The sequence below is a fragment of the Sparus aurata genome, chromosome 4, assembly GCF_900880675.1.
Source record: "Sparus aurata chromosome 4, fSpaAur1.1, whole genome shotgun sequence".
Taxonomy (NCBI): Eukaryota; Metazoa; Chordata; class Actinopteri; order Spariformes; family Sparidae; genus Sparus; species Sparus aurata.
The window spans coordinates 38,437,039-38,453,816 of record NC_044190.1 but is presented as its reverse complement, the minus strand read 5'-3'; the positions used below and the strand labels follow the sequence as shown (position 1 = coordinate 38,453,816).

Below are 16,778 nucleotides of genomic sequence, written 5' to 3'. Positions count from 1 at the left end.
GCACACCTACACAGATATATAGATTCTTTTAGGTGGCTAAAATCCTTCTTCCTGTCAGTACGACGCTCTGCTTCCTGCCTCATACATCAAGTGCATTTATCATCACATACTTTTACTCAAGAACTATTATTGGTGACTTAATATATATTTGCTTTTACTAAAGTAAGAGCACCTTCAGGTCAGTGGAGTGTGAGTCCCATCACATGCAGAGAACATGAACAGGCGTCACCACACGGAGCTGCAGAGGTCAGAAGCTGATCGTCTCTTCAAATTTCAGAAACTCGTTACAGAAGTTGATTCTCTCTGTATTTTGGAGGCTGATGAACGCTCCATAAACGACTCTTCCATCTTGTTTCCAGGTTGTTTGTTGTGAACATCATTTAGTCGACTATAACTTCTCAATGAACAATTGCTGGTTGAGTCGTTGTGGCTTTCAGTTACTTGCAGATGTTGAAAGATAAAAAAAATTAATTGGATTCAATTCAAAAGGTATCACAGCTCATTGAACGCTACGCAATATGTGAGCAATACTCCAGGAGTTATGAAGGGAAGCATCGTGCAGCTGCATGGATTATTTCTCATATCCTTTTAAATTATTTTGGTGTGAGAGACGCTCAGTGTTTCCTGAGACGCCTGGAAATCAGAATCCAAACCAGCGAGAGGTGTTTCCATCCGGTCAGGTGTTAGAAAACGTTGATTTAGCAATCCAGTTAAAGGATGAAACTGTAAATCATCTACTGTACAATCTGCATGAAATACAGTCGAGGCGGCATGTTGATGTTTCTTGCAGCTTGTTTATAACACACACACACACACACACACACACACACACACACACACTCCAGCCTCCCCGAGCTTCTCCCTGCATCAGGGTGATAAATTTAAGGGCTCTCGGTTCACAGTTTAGGCAATTATCTTAATTAGGAAAATCCTGTAGTGCGAGAGAAGCCTTAGACCAGCCTGCACCCGCTTGTCTCACCACTTAGAGAAACATCAATTAAAACAAATTAAAGGCCTCAGGAAGACGTACGACGGAGGATCTGTAGAGGGGGGAAAACAAAGCAGAGCCAACAGGTCGACCCCGGAGAGCACACACACACACACACACACACACACACACACACACACACACACATACACAGGTTGTGGGGACGCAGTTGTTATTAAGCTTTCATATATGTTGAGTTTGGAAACGCATCCTTAATTGGGAGTGAGTGGACCATGAAATTCATTATTAAAATGATCAAAGAAGTAATCAGAGAACTAATCAGAAAGTTTCTCTTAGAGTCGGAAATGGACCTCACACACACACACACACACACACACACACACACAGTGTTCACCCACATCCCTCTAATACTGATGTGTGTGTGTGTGTGTGTGTTTGCTCTGCAGCTTGTTCTCCTGGTTTCTACGGTCAGCGCTGCAGTCAGTCGTGTCCTCAGTGTCTCCACAGCGACGGCGCGTGTCACCACGTCACCGGACACTGCGAGTGTCTCTCCGGCTTCTTCGGCTCGCTCTGTAATCAAGGTGAGTTCTGGTTTCCTTCAGTCCGGCTGTCGTCTCTGTGTTGGACCAGCAGCCGGTTCTGTTGTCGTGTTACATCCTCGCAACAGACAGAAAAGAGCCTTCACGATCTTGTGTGACTGAGAAAACGCTTTCTACATCACAGATTTTTAATTCAGCATAGTATTGAACTTTCATAAAGCTGGAGATTTGTGAGAGACAGATTATAAATAAAAACCTCCCGAATCAAAGCAGCGGAGCTCGAGACATCCTGGCGTTCAGATCCATAATATCTATAATGAGCCTCTTCACCTCATGATGTTTTCCGTCGAGGTCAAGTTCAGGAAAAAGACGCCGGACGTTTATTTTCCTTGTCAGTTAAAAGGCTGTTTATCTCCGTCAGAACAGATCACACACTGTCTGATCTCCTCGTGGTTCAACGTAATATAAATGACATGTTTGGTTGCTACTAACCTGTCAGTGTCCTGCCCTGTTTCAACTTGAACCAGTAACCACAACATCACCAGACTCCCTTAACAAATCGCCTGATTTTAAGAGTTGTTTCGTGAGGAGAAACGTAACAAACTTTGCGACACTTTGCAGCAACAGATTGTAACTCATTGTGTCCTTGTTGTAAATTCAGCATTAAATCTTTCAGCTGAAGTTGTTTGTCTCCTTGTAAAAAGTGTCAGTTTGTGGCAGCATGTCTGTACCAGCCTGTCTGCTTCTGTGTCTAAAGTGCTAAAGTCTTACCTGCCAACATTGATCAGCTGTTTGAACACACTGTTTACACTGATGTCATCATTTACACTCCATTTATGAAAGAAGAAACATGTTATTGATCTAAACATGTCACATGTTACAAAGACACTAAACAGTAACAATATAGGCTACTTCTTTGTCCCTGTGGAGAAAGTCACCAGACTCCCTTAACAAATGTGTCAGTTTAGTGAGTTGTTGAGTTGGAGACACTTTATAAACTCTGTGAAACTCTGTCTCTGACTCATTCTGCATTATTTGGACCTTCTTGTAAATTCGGCAAAAGTTCTACATGAATATATTTTTTAATTTGTGTAAATAACATCACATCCATTTGTTCCATTGGTGTACGTGTTTATCTGCAGATACAGTCGAGCAGAAGTGAGATTGGAGACACATGTTGGACACGTAAACATTATGATTCAGAAATATGATTTTATTTATATTTAGCGGTTGATATTTATTTATACTCACATGTTTCTGAGCCTTCTGAAGTCGTCACAGCCTTCAGGAGCTGTTTGCTAACCAACAGAAACAGGACAAATCACAGCAGCTGTACAACAGAACCACTCAACCTCTCGACATTTCGTTAACTCGACTTCTTTGTTCTCAGCGCTGGCTTCTTTTATTAGCTCTAGGTCAGAGCTGAAGCCCTGAATACGAAGCAAATCCCTCGATGTCTAGAGTTCGTTTAAAAAAATATACGTAATGAAAAGGAAAAATCTAAACCTTGAGCTGATTTTGTGTCCCCTTTTTTAAAAGTTCCCCCTCCTCCTCATTTTATCTGAATACTCATTTTGTCGCTTCCTCCTGTTCATCATTATTTCAGTGCGGTTGAGCTGCTCTGCAGGTTAAACAGGTGTTAATTCTCCTATGAAGGCAGCTGGTCCAAGGTCCGTTGCCAAGTCGAATTTTAAATAGAGACAGTGGAGGAGTGTGCTGTGAAATATTCATCATCATTAAACATGAAGACGGCCTTAGTTATGCCCTGTCCTACATTAGCCATTCTGCTGGTCGCTGCATCTTTGAGCAGGTCCATAGATAACCGGGCGAGCTCTGATGAATCTGATGTCCGGCGCGAAGGCTTTTAACCGCCTGAGGAGCGAACCGCGCTGCGTCCCGCTCTCTGCATGTTTGATACCCTTTTGTACGAGCTAATGATGTTATTGACTGCTGAACCCTCACAGAAGAAAACATCTCATCATGTGTGTGTGTGTGTTACAGTTAACTGAGACAAAATGGCTTTTCACCACTTTAATGAAGAAATAACATTTAGTTTCCAAGTTGAAACCGTCCAACGGAGGGAGATAACAGCGCGTGTTATCAAGAGTTAATAACTCTTGTTATTTAAAAGCCACTCGTCACCTTCAGACAACCAGAACAAATCAGGAGTCTTTAACTAACTTTTCTTTTTCCTCCTCGGGTGGCTGCACCTGCAAATAAATGAAACACAAAATCAAATTCATCCTGAAAAACATCAAGATGATTATAATCGCTGCTCTTCAGGACTTCTTTTCAAAGCTGCGTTCATCAGCCGTCAGTGTGACGACAAACACACACAAAACTAAATCACCTTCAGAAAACTGGATCAGTTAACTCGAGTTCTTTGATTTGAATCAAACTGTTCTTCATGCGTATAAAACATTTTAATGCTTTAATGAAATCTGTTCTGGAAAAACGTCCTCAAACCTAAACGAGGACATAAATCACCAGAACACCAGCGGTCCAGTCTGCAGGATGTGATGTCAGCAGTTAATGATCCTGCAAAACCACGGATACGTCCAGGGTCGACATCTGTACCAAACACATCACATTATATACGTATTAGTGGACTTTCCCATCAGTGGGTGGAGGAGAAGCTGGTGGCGTCATTACGAGCTACAAAGCTGCCAAACAGGCGACCACAGTTTGATTCTGTGGGGACGTTTCACTGACGACCAGAACGACTTTTAGTCCAAACCGTGACGTTTTCTAACCCTAACCAAGGTTGAATCATGAACGTTTGTCCAAAGTTTCATCACAATAGTTACGTTGTTACCAAAGTGTTGTTGGGACCGGATGACGCCACCAGAGACCCGCTCTGATCCATGATTAAAAGTTAGCCGAGGATCATCGGGGGAGCCGGAGAACGGTCCCTCTTCTGCTAATTATTCCATCTTTTTCTTCTCTGGTCCGGTACGTCCGGTGTGTTCCTCTGATCCAATCTTTAGTCAGACGTTGGTAAGTGTTACGTAAGAGGAAGAGTGGACTTCATTAAAGCAACCATAATGATCTTTTATTGCACTCGTATTCACAGTTAAGAAACCCCTGCTGGGTTTTATCCTGTACTAAAACGATATGCACAGCCGGCTAATGGCTGTTATAAGCACAGACGTGCAGAAACCTTTTAATGAAGACAATAAGTTTTATGTAACAGGTGGAAAATCTAGTAAAATGCAAACCAGTGTGGGAGAGTTCTGTGGATGTAATGAATATAGCTCATGTATATATAATGTCTTTATCTCGCACAAACAAACGTTATAGGAAGAGATGGCAAACATTCACACAGCTAATGTTTTATGAATATTAGAAGCGCACACTGCATCTCGGATTGTGCACTGTCATGATTATGCAAACACTCATTAAACATTTAAAAGTGTGCGATCATGTTGTAAGGTCAACTTAAATGCCAGCTCGCAATATTTCTCACTTTTTACACTTTGAGCTGTTTAAAAATGTCACATGATCACGAGGGAATAACGCTGTGCAGCTCGAGTGTGTGAAGTTTTGAAGGAGAAACTTTTCTAACTTCATAAACTCACATATTTCAGTTTCAGACCGAAAACTGTATACATGTATAAACGCAGTTGTAGCAGTTATGTGTTCTCGTGTTAATTGGAGATAATCAAAAAAGCCCACAGCACATTAATTTATTATCAGGCTGGTCAGACTACAGTATGTACGTCTCAGTGTTTTATCAGTGTAACTACATTTAGTGAAATCTGAAAAAAAGGGAGAAATATCACGTCCTTAAGCAAACAGGACGTGCATTTCCCTAAAATGATTTACTAAAAAATAAACTCACTGCACAGAAATGTTCCTGCAGCTCTGAGCGAGAAACTTTGAACAGTTTATTTTTCCAGCTGACTCGCTCGTCGCTGCAGAAGCAACAGACTGGAAACTGAAAAGCAACATTCCCATTAAATCAAATTAAAGGATGTAATAATAACAGTCATGAACGAGAGTTTTATTTGTGTCCTTATAAATAGAGAAGCTCAGTAGAAGTACTGATTCAGCTTGTTTACTCCAGTGAAGTAATAGATTACAGGCTCTGACATGTACTCAGAGTATCAGAGTAAAAAGTCTCCCTCTGAAGGACATTTGTGCTCAAAGCTAACTGAAGCTCACGTCATATTAATAGAATTCAAAGACTATTAAAGTTAAAGGTAGAATCAGTAGGATTTGTCCCAGCTGTTCCTGAACGCACCACAAAGACAGCTGATTGTTGAGTCTCATTCCCAGGACGTCAAATAGACACATGTTGGGTTGGTAAAGCGTCCCGAGCAGCAACAAAGAGAGAAAATCAGAAACTCTCTGCAGATACGAGACACTAACACGCCTTTTCTCCACATTCCAGTCTCCCTCTCTGTCTGTTTACGCCTTCTTACGGCTTTTACGTCTTTGTCTCGTCTCGCTGCGTCTGCCGTGCGTGATGTGCTCTGATTGGTCCACATCAGTCTGCTGATGCTGGGAAATAACAATAATCCAGAATTCACCTCAGATGCATCAAACTAAAGTAACGAGGCTGTTCTGAAGCTGTGAGGAGGAGAAAGTTCAAATTACTGCATCAGTAATAATAATTATACATTAATATATTATGCAGAAATTAGTTTTCTGAAATGGGCCCTTCTGTATCATAAAGTGTTACTGTTGCTGAAGATGTGACTGTGTGTGTGTGTGTGTGTGTGTGTGTGTGTGTGTGTGTGTGTGTGTGTGTCCACAGTGTGTCCCAGTGGAAAGTTTGGTAAATCCTGCGCTGAGCCGTGTGTGTGCACCAACAACGGCACCTGTAACCCGATCGACGGCTCGTGTCAGTGCTACCCGGGATGGATCAGCGAGGACTGCTCCAAACGTGAGGCCACAAACACTCTCTCTCTCTCTCTCTGTCTCTCTCTCTCTCTCTCTTCCTCTCTCTCTCTGTCTCTCTCTCTCTCTCTCTTCCTCTCCCTCTCTCCATCTCTCTCTCTCTCCCTCTCTCTCTCTCCCTCTCTCTTCTTCTCTCCTCGGCTCTCATCAACCTTGATTCTTTGTTTTTAGAAACAAAAAACCATCTGAAATTAATTTCCTCCGCTCCGGTCGGTTCTTCCCTCGTTGCGCTCGAGTTGACCGTGAACCAGTCGGAGACAACTGGGAGGAAAAAAAAAGAAAAAAAACTTAAAGGCAATTACTCGATCAGCCCTGACGTTAATTATCCATCTCACACTGAACAGAGCGACCACAATCAGTCCATCACTGGTGAAGCTAATGAAGGCACAGAGCGTCCTGAACACGTCCAGTCCTCCGGCTGCTGACGTCTGTGTGTCCTCACCTCCCTCTCTCTTTCTCTACCTGTGTGTGTGTGTGTGTGTGTGTGTGTGTGTGTGTGTGTGTGTGTGTGTTACTGCAGCGTGTCCTCCGGGCTCGTGGGGTCCAGACTGCATCCACACATGTAACTGTCACAACGGAGCGCAGTGCAGCGCAGCAGACGGGGAGTGTGACTGCAGCCCAGGATGGACGGGACTCTACTGTACACAACGTATGACTCTAACACACACTCACACACACACACACACACACACACACACACTCACACTCACACACACACACACCTAATAAGCGGAACAGTAACAAGCTCTCTGGCTGCAGCAGAGTCCCTGATGTCCTCTGATTTGAATATCTCGTACCTACACTTCCATCTAGTGGCCGACGTAGAAACGACACACCTGAAGACGATCTCTTCTTCTCATTTCTCAGTTTGAACCTCCTCGTCTCTCGTCTCAGTCCCGCCCACATGAGATGTGAGGAGGAAACACGAGGAGAGCAGATTTGATGCATCAGGCATTTAGCAAAATGAGTTTTCTGCCTCTGAGCTGCATATTAAAAAGGAACGTCAATTAAAAGTGATTTAGCTGCATCATCTACACGTCGTTCTGTCAAAGTCTGCTGCTGTATTTTATTATCTGACTGCAGATGAGCAGCGTATTTATTTAAACGATGTGACAAATGATATCGAGGTGAAATGTTGATGATTTCCTTACGAGGCGCTTCACAAACAGAGACGAGCAGGAGGTGAGCTGTCACATCTGATCAGCTGTTAATAGGTGCTGAAAAAACTTCCACAAAGGAAACATCCATGCGTCCTCAGTTCCTCTGTCCTCACTCCTCACTCCTCACTCCTCGAGGATATTTAAGGAGTGAGTAATTCCTTCAATAATCGATTTCCAGGTCACACGCAGGAAAACACAGGAGAGAGGAGATGAGGAGGGATAAAATAGAGAATTGAGGAGGGCCCATTCCTTCCTTCACCTCCTTACAATCCTTCCTTTCCTCCCTACTACCTCCTTTCCTTCATTGAGTTTAGTGCCACCGTTCAGAAACTGTTTGGCATCGATCAGGCAGCTTCTCAGTTTAATAATCCTTGTTTTCATGACGTCATTAATCTGCTGAGGCTTCGTACGTTTCCGTGGAAATAAAATACACGTTGGTACATTTTAGTTACGTTGTCGTTCAAATCCACTTCACCTTCATCATGAATCTATCATGTGTATATTCATGTTTAGAGCTCCTTAATCAAAACTTATAATGAGGATTATTTTAATATTTTACCCACATTGTTACTTGATGAGAGGCTGTAAACAAATCTCATATTATATAAACTGTAAAACAAATAAACCAAATGGGAACATTTACAGTGTGATGGTCCTCACAACAGACTGTTCATTATGAGTAACTGTGAATAAGAATATAATCATAATATCTAGCGTGAAGGCTTATTCTAACAACAGACAGTTCAGGTAATAAAATAAAAGTTTGCGTCGTTCTTTCCTCCATATTATCGTTTGTTTACAACCTGTGTGAACATCGTTGTTGTGTCAGCAGAAACAAACAGCAGACAAATCAAATTCTCACTCCGGAGCGTCTTCAGACTCTTTAAATCTGTATGAAATTCAAACTGGGTTTGGTTCTGCAGAGATGATCCGTGTTGGCTCCACAGGGACAGAACAGATTAACAATCTCAAAAAAAGCTGCTTCCAGATTTACGGATCATCTCTGAGTGTGAGGAGTGGAACAGCTGACGTTGTGAAGTGTGTTTGTAAGGACGTCCTGTGTGTTCGTCTGCAGGATGTCCTTCAGGTTTCTACGGCGCTCAGTGTGCGGAGGTGTGTCGCTGTCAGAACGGGGCCGACTGCGACCACATCAGCGGACAGTGCTCCTGCAGGACGGGCTTCATCGGACAGAGCTGTGAGCTCAGTGAGTGTCCACACGTCAGACGTTTTCATTCACAGACGTCCGTGTATAAAGAGTTAATCCTATTAACTACAGACAAACGATAGCTGTATGATCTGTGCATCCAGCCGTGAGATCTGTCGGTGTGTTAAACCTCTGCTCCCTGTGCAGAGTGTCCGGCGGGGACGTTTGGTTACGGCTGCCAGCAGCTGTGTGAGTGTATGAACAACGCCACCTGCGACTACGTGACGGGAACCTGCTACTGCAGCATCGGCTTCAAAGGCATCCGCTGCGACCAGGGTGAGAGATGATGGCTCTGCACGGCGGGAGGAGAACGTGTCTGTGGCTGAGTGATGAGTGTTTGAAGCTGCTTCTTCCTGTGGGCTTATATGAATCATGATATATAAAAGATGGCGGAGGAACATGTTCATGCAAACACACGTCTGCAGGGTTTATTCATGCTACAGTTTACAGCAGCGGCTTCTCATCATAGTTTATTTCATATTCAGTGTATAATTTACAAAAACAATTGTATAAGACAAATAATACACTTTTATCCACCTTATACACATTTAAACTACAAAACAGGAACAGGAAGAAGAAAGATGTCTATAACCTGACCTTCTCTTGATAATAACATGAAATACTTATTCTCATAAATGTTACTACATCTTTAAATCCTGCCCAGAACAAAATATGAATGTTTGTACCGTCTGGAAACAAAATAAAGCAGTATTTTAGGAATGGTAAAGATTTTATTAAAATACTGCAGAGATTAAAAAGTGGGACACAATATTAAATCTCATCAAAATCCGAATCACTGGCAGCACAAGTTGCTTTCTGTTTGTTGTGTCCACATCTTATAAATTTAGACAATTGCTTTGAAGGAAAAACACCAAAATGAAGTGTATTCAAGGAAAAGCAGCAGTAACATTTGAATTTATAGACTTTTATTTTGAAACTTCAGAGATGAATTCTATGTAAGTCAGAACAGAAGCCTGAATGTAAAATGCCTTTTCTGCCTCTTGTCCTCAGCGGCTCTGATGATGGAAGAACTGAACCCGTACACAAAGATCAGTCCGGCTCTGGCGTCGGAGCGCCAGTCGGCCGGCGCCGTGCTGGGCATCATCTTCCTGCTGCTGCTCATCATGGCCATGCTCAGTCTGGTGATCTGGTTCCGCTATCGGCAGCGAGAGAAAGGTCATCACGTGCCGAGCGTCACCTACACGCCCGCCCTGCACATCAACTCCACCGACTACTCCCTCTCAGGTGAGACGCCGCTGTCTCTGAGTGCTTTGTCTTCTCTACAGGTTGAATAAACGGCCTGACGCAGGACTGGAAGGATTGTTCTCAGGAGTATTCTTCCTCCAACAGGCTAAAGATCCTAATGTTTGGCATTTTGCTTGATAGATGAAAATATTAATCAATGAATGAAAGCTGGTTGTCGGTGAGTTTTGTACGTTCCAAACCTTTAATGACCACGAGCAGAAATGAATGTTCCTCAGGACTCACTTCCTCCTCTTGGTTCCAGTTTCTTCACTTTAATTTGCAGCTCCAGACGGCACTGTAACACGCAGGTCCAAAAATCTCATGATAAATAGGTGGTAATTAACGTAACATATTTGAAGTTTCTGTAAAATTATCCCCCAATTACCACAATAGTCGACTCGGGGGAGGTAATTACCTGACAGGAAGTTAGACAGAAACTTTCCAGGAAACATATTAAAGAAATTACCAACTATTTATCAACTGCTTGTTGGAAAAATAGCAGAATTTTATTATGAAATCATGTCGGGGTCATTTTTTTTTGTCATTTTGAGGAAATCATTGTGGTGATTTTCAAAGAAATGTCAAATATGTTGCTTGGAAGTGATGATCTTGTCACCCTGAGGTGTGTGGACCTGTAGGATGGTGTGTTAGCGTCGCTCGTGTCAGGTCGTCAGGTGCATGTACACCTTGCATGCTATGGTGATGGTAGAAGGGGGAGGATGTAAGAACCAGTGCTGATGTCGTGTGGTGACAGCAGGGCTGCAGTGTACCGGCCTGCTCTCCTCTGCAGACTCCTCTCCCAGTAACAGCACCGTAGGCCGCTGCTTCTCCAACCCCAGCTACCGCACCCTCGGGCCCTGCACCTACGCCGCTCACTACGCCAAGCCGGACAAGAGGAGCTCCGCCAAGGTGGGACTCAGGACTTTTTACCCTAAACTGATTTCTTGAATCATTGTTTTGTTTGCCTGTGATATAATGTACACGCCAGCTTGCTTGTGTCTGCACCAAACTATATTTTGTTGAGCCCGACCGGTACTGATACATAATATATACAAGCCGGTGGACATATATATAGTTAGTTGTTGTCGCGGAAAATCCGAATCCTCCACAAAGAACTCCACCGTCCAGCTGCTGGACGGTGGAGTTCTTTGTGAAGGATTCGGATTTTCCGCGACTTTATATACGTTCTCGAGGGGCTCGCCTCAGTGCCTCTCTCCACTCAGAAACATTAGTTTAGAAATGGAGTCCACTAACATCAACTAACAACTGGCTTCCAGCAGAACACAGAAGTACAACAGAGAACTTTTAACAGCACTAAATGCAGTAAACAAACACTTAACAGCCACTGAGAGCAGATCAGAAAAACAAGGAGGCCTCAAACGTAAATGCGACCAATTAAACTCATCATATGGAGTTAGAAAGAAAGGCCAGTTTATATAAGCCTGACTCAGATAAATGCCTGGTTCACTCTGCAGTGGAGGTAAATAAAGAAAAAAAATTGAAAATAATAAGGAAACTCGTTTACAACATTTGTTTGTGGTTTTGTTTGTTTATTTGAGGTATCACAGACCAGAGAGTGGGTTAGCTTTAGCTCTATTAGCTAGCTGCCTACATCTGATGGAATGAATGTTTCTCATGTGTTTTCACTCTTTGGGCCTTTTACAGATGAAAACAAAGAAGCGACACAGGAACAGCGCTCCAGAGTGGGGGGCGTACTGTAACCTCGGTGACCTGGGTCAGTGTCTGTTTTTGTGTTGTTTGTTTGTTTGTTTGTTTGTTTGTACGTTCTCAGACAGCTACACATCTTCCTTTTCTTCGCCTTGCATCATTATCTACGATGACAAAACCTTGTCTACATCGTAATAATTTATACAGAACACAGGGAACTTTTAAATCTTAAAGAGTAATAGATTATAAATACTGAAGAATATCTGCACATGCAGAATATAAACGTCTTCTCTCTTTGCGTTCTGTGCAGGTGTTTACTGCATCGACCGGCGGTACAGTTACCACGTGGAGCCGCGCTACAGAGGTACAGTGTGAGGTGGACTGAGCCTGTGTGACCTCATCAGCCTCTGACTCCCCAGCCAATCCTCTTGCTCGAACAGTTCCCTCAGCCAATGACTGCCTCTCTTGCATTTTGAACCTCAGCCTCATGTTGCAGTTCCCTGTGTTGAAAGTCAGACTGGACGCTGCTCTGAGGTCCAGCTCCTTTACAGACACAATCTGATTACATGTGACAGAATACAGAAGGTCTAAGAGTGTTTAGAGTTCAAGGGGCAAGGTATTGTGGGTAATGCAGGCGGATATGTATCGTTTTGCTGGATCGATGTGCATCATTTGTTTTTAAACTGTCCATTATGAGTCCAACAGTGTTGTAGGAGAGCAACGCTAGACTACTGGACTGCTTTTCAAAACCCAGAGCCTACATTACCCACAATGCAACTCAGCCACAAAAGGCTTTATACTACTTTTACACACATGCAGTAGGACTCCACAAGACCTGTAAACACACTTTAATGTGGAAAATGTTATCCTTTAAAGAGACACCGTCACAAACCAGAATAAGAAGAATATTTATCACACACGATCATACACACATCTTGTTTTATCTCACCAACAGTCCCAAACCTAAAAATGTTGAGTTTACTTTCATTTAAAAGAAGGAAAACCTGCAAGTTGTCACATTTAAGACGCTAAAACTATGAAGTATTTCAGACTTTTCTACATGAAAAATGACTTTTAATTAGACTCAATTAGTTATTAAAACAAACCATTCCACTTTCTGATAATTTGCAGTCACTTACTTAATTACTTGATTAACGATTGAAGCTTGCGTGGTGAAAGATGCAGTATATTCTTTCTGTATGTTCTGCAGTAGAAGTATAGTGTCGTGAAAAGGGGCGACTCAAGTGAAACACTGATTGTTCAAGTGAATTTACTTTAACCACTAGTGTGAGGAACAGTAAATCACAACACTTATTTTGCCCTCCTGCGGTGTGCTGCTCAGCATGACCACAGATCCGAGTCTGTACTTGAATGTTCGGCCGTGTTGTAGAGTTAAAATGTTTATGATTGATCTTGTTGATGTGAACCAGCCGGTGCTGACAGGTGTGTTTGTGTCTCTGCAGGATGACTCCTCTCCTCTGTGTGTTTTCCCTCTCTGCGGGAGACCTCTTCTTGCTTTGACCCCCATCACTCCCAAAACTCACCCGGGGGAATCTCTCCTTCACAATAACTGAATGCTGTGTGTTTTCCTCTCACTTAATGTGTGTTTTTTTCCTTCTGCTGCAGCTTCACATACTGTCCGTGTTTTTAAACCTAAACTGCTTTTGAATGTTGACGCCTTTGTTGTCCAGTGATGCAATGATTACTCTGATATGTATGTTTATTAAATGTTAAGTCTGGTGGTACCATGAAAACCCCAAACCAACAGTGAATTCAATCTCCCAACAAGTGCCGTTAGAGTAGTAGTGAAGTAGTATTTGCACAACCTGACAGACTTCTTTGACAAACTGAAAAATATAGAATGCCACCAGCCTCATCCTCTAAAACAAGAAAAAAACAGTCATGTAATTTGGAGTCGTAGCGGTGGAAGATTTCTCACATGACATCTGAGTGCTCAAAGATCCGTCCTGCTCGTCACCCCTCATTATCAGACATAGACTGGTTACTATGGTAACTCTTGTGATTACCAGGTTTCAGCCACACTCTGCAGGAAATGTTCCAGAAATGACCCATGAAAGATGGTTTTATAACTGGCTATCAGGAAATGAAAGAGCAGCCTTGTTTTAGTTTGGGAACATTTCATTCTTGAGTATTTTTGGGGTCTGAGAGCAATTTTGTAATTTCATATGATTATGTTCTACTCCCACTGACTCATGTGGTCTTTATGTTTTAGACTACATGAAGGGCTCCTTGTCCAGCACCTGCTCCCTCAACAGTGAGAACCCGTACGCCACCATTAACGACCCGCCTGCTCTGTGTAAACACTCAGAGAGCAGCTATGTGGAGATGAAATCACCGGCTCATCACGAACACATGACACACTGCTGCTCTGCCGCCATCATCACCACCACCACCACCACCACCGCACCGGCCAAGAACGTCTACGACATGGGTACGTTTGAGGCCACTAACAGACAGACCACGTTCCTCTTCCTGACCCAGACACCATCACATCCAGAACCAGACCGATAACTGATCAATTATCAAGGGGGTTAAGAAGGGATGCCATCCCCCTTTTTATCAAAATGACCAACATACATCCCCCTTGTTAAACTACCATGAGGCCACTAATGGGCAGACCACCTTCCGGTTCCAGACCAGAAAGGCATCATACCTCGAGCCAGACCTTTAACTGATATATTATCGAAAGGGGGATGGGGGGGGGGCGCCACCTTCATGGCAAAATGACATAAAATGCATCCCCCTTGTTAACCTTCCATTAACTGTGAGGTGGAGACCCAAATGTCATCATATCCAGACCAGAACCTATAACTAATAAATGATTGAGAGGAGGTATGAGGGGTGATGTCATCCCCCTTGTTAAGTAGGGATGACATCTCTCTTTTTCAGAAAAAGACCAAAATGCATCCCTTTTTTAAACGTGACATCTCTCGCCATCCCCCCTGAGGTCACTAATAGACTGAAAGTGGTTCATGTCCAGACCTACACGCCATCATATTTATCATATTATTGAGAATTATGACATTTGGATGGAACTTGAAATCCTCTTCTCTCTCTTTTTCTCTGTCCCAGAACCAACCATCAGTATCGTCCAGGGAGCCAGCGGTATGGTGGTTCCCAGCTACTCTCAGAACCCGTATGACCTTCCCAGGAACAGCCACATCCCGAGCCACTACGACCTGCTGCCTGTGCGCCCAAGCCCCTCTCACAGCCACAGCCTCACCCTGCACAGCCACAGCCCCCCGCTGCCCGGCAGCCCCACCAGCTCACTGCTCTAGAGTGGTCTAGCACCCAGACTGGGCGCTGGACCAGTGCTCCCAGTTCATCCAGAACCAGGAAACTGTGAACTGGAACATAATCTGGAAACATCTTTCTTTTTTTTTTTTAAATCACTGAGTGCAGATGGACATTCACAGGACACGAGGAGATGTTTTGTTGAAACTATTATTTATTTATTTGTGTGTATGTGTGCGTGAAAGAGGTGAGAGTCTTGTTCGTGCAGCGATCGGGTCGCTGCGCTGCTGTTTGATATTTTATCACTGTATTATATCCAAACTGTTTTGAGCTGTTTCTGTGCCAGTCAATACTACATATTTGTGTTGTATTGTAAATTCCCGATCATCAACAAAATGTCATCAGGGGGAATATACACGTTCGTATGCACACAAGTATACCTTTTTTTCTGGTATGCGGATCTCTTTTTTGATACGTCCCGGGTACGAAGATGGAAAGTCGAGGACGATAGGAGAAGAAAAACAAAGTGACTGAGCTACTCATGTATATTTTTTCTGGGTGAGACTTTCTTTAAACTGAAAACTGAATGTGCGTGCCAAGGACGAGACTTAGGCCCACTTCACACCTGGATTGACTGGATCTACAGAACTTGTACAAAGAACAAGCAGCATCATGTCGGCATTATTGCCTGCAGTGTAACAAACTTGTCTGGAGAAAAGGTGCTCAATACTCTGATAAACTCCCAACAAAAGGAAACATATGTAAAGAAATGCACACAAACCGCAGTCTGGTCAGATTTTCACTACCTGTATAGTTCTGGTATTTTTACACATCGTTTCTTATTTCCTGTTTACATATTTAAAGATCCTGCTGGGGTCCATATTTTCTCTCTGAAAAGTTATCTTTTTGTATGTACTGTAGGCAAAGTGGTGTATCGGCTGTACACTTACTGTACACTAGTGATTATTACTGTAATTTTCTTTAGTTGTGTCAAGCTTAATACACATGCATGCCAAAGATTATTCACGATATTATAGTTAGCCAGGAATTCCCTTATTATGTCCTTGCAAACCGTTTATTGTCATCTGGCTGTCTCAACATGGAAAGAACTTCAATCTGAAACATACGATTAACAGTTATTTTTATCATCTTCCTATTATTCTTTCAATTTATCAATTAGTTATGTTGCCGATAAAAGTCAGATACCAGTGAAACATGTCTATTCACCCTGCGGCTGTCTGACAAACGATACATAAGTAACTGCTGCCCTACCACCAGACTGCACAGCAGCTTCACTCCTCAGGCTGTGCGACTCCACCAGACTACACAGCAGCTTCACTCCTCAGGCTGTGAGACTCCACCAGACTACACAGCAGCTTCACTCCTCAGGCTGTGAGACTCCACCAGACTACAGAGCAGCTTCACTCCTCAGGCGGTAAAACTCCACCAGACTACAGAGCAGCTTCACTCCTCAGGCTGTGAGACTCCACCAGACTACACAGCAGCTTCACTCCTCAGGCTGTGAAACTCCACCAGTCTACACAGCAGCTTCACTCCTTAGGCTGTGAAACTCCACCAGACTGCACAGCAGCTTCACTCCTCAGGCTGTGAGACTCCACCAGACTACACAGCAGTTTCACTCCTTAGGCTGTGAAACTCCACCAGACTGCACAGCAGCTTCACTCCTCAGGCTGTGCGACTCCACCAGACTACACAGCAGCTTCACTCCTCAGGCTGTGAGACTCCACCAGACTACACAGCAGCTTCACTCCTCAGGCTGTGAGACTCCACCAGACTACAGAGCAGCTTCACTCCTCAGGCGGTAAAACTCCACCAGACTACAGAGCAGCTTCACT

General features: G+C 43.4%; 1 protein-coding gene across 1 annotated transcript in view; it reads left to right on the top strand.

Annotated features, from left to right (window-relative positions):
- The window catches only part of LOC115580051 (multiple epidermal growth factor-like domains protein 11), a 124,718-nt gene extending 108,398 nt beyond the window's left edge, over positions 1 to 16,320 (top strand). Inside the window, exons 15-25 of the mRNA XM_030413885.1 lie at positions 1,396 to 1,530; positions 6,248 to 6,376; positions 6,911 to 7,039; positions 8,626 to 8,754; positions 8,902 to 9,030; positions 9,766 to 9,999; positions 10,757 to 10,908; positions 11,665 to 11,734; positions 11,978 to 12,031; positions 13,901 to 14,119; positions 14,761 to 16,320. Of these exons, the coding sequence (XP_030269745.1) occupies positions 1,396 to 1,530; positions 6,248 to 6,376; positions 6,911 to 7,039; positions 8,626 to 8,754; positions 8,902 to 9,030; positions 9,766 to 9,999; positions 10,757 to 10,908; positions 11,665 to 11,734; positions 11,978 to 12,031; positions 13,901 to 14,119; positions 14,761 to 14,966 (1,586 nt within the window). The 3' untranslated portion in view covers positions 14,967 to 16,320. The remainder of the gene's footprint in view (positions 1 to 1,395; positions 1,531 to 6,247; positions 6,377 to 6,910; positions 7,040 to 8,625; positions 8,755 to 8,901; positions 9,031 to 9,765; positions 10,000 to 10,756; positions 10,909 to 11,664; positions 11,735 to 11,977; positions 12,032 to 13,900; positions 14,120 to 14,760) is intronic.
- The last annotated feature ends 458 nt before the right edge of the window (positions 16,321 to 16,778 follow it).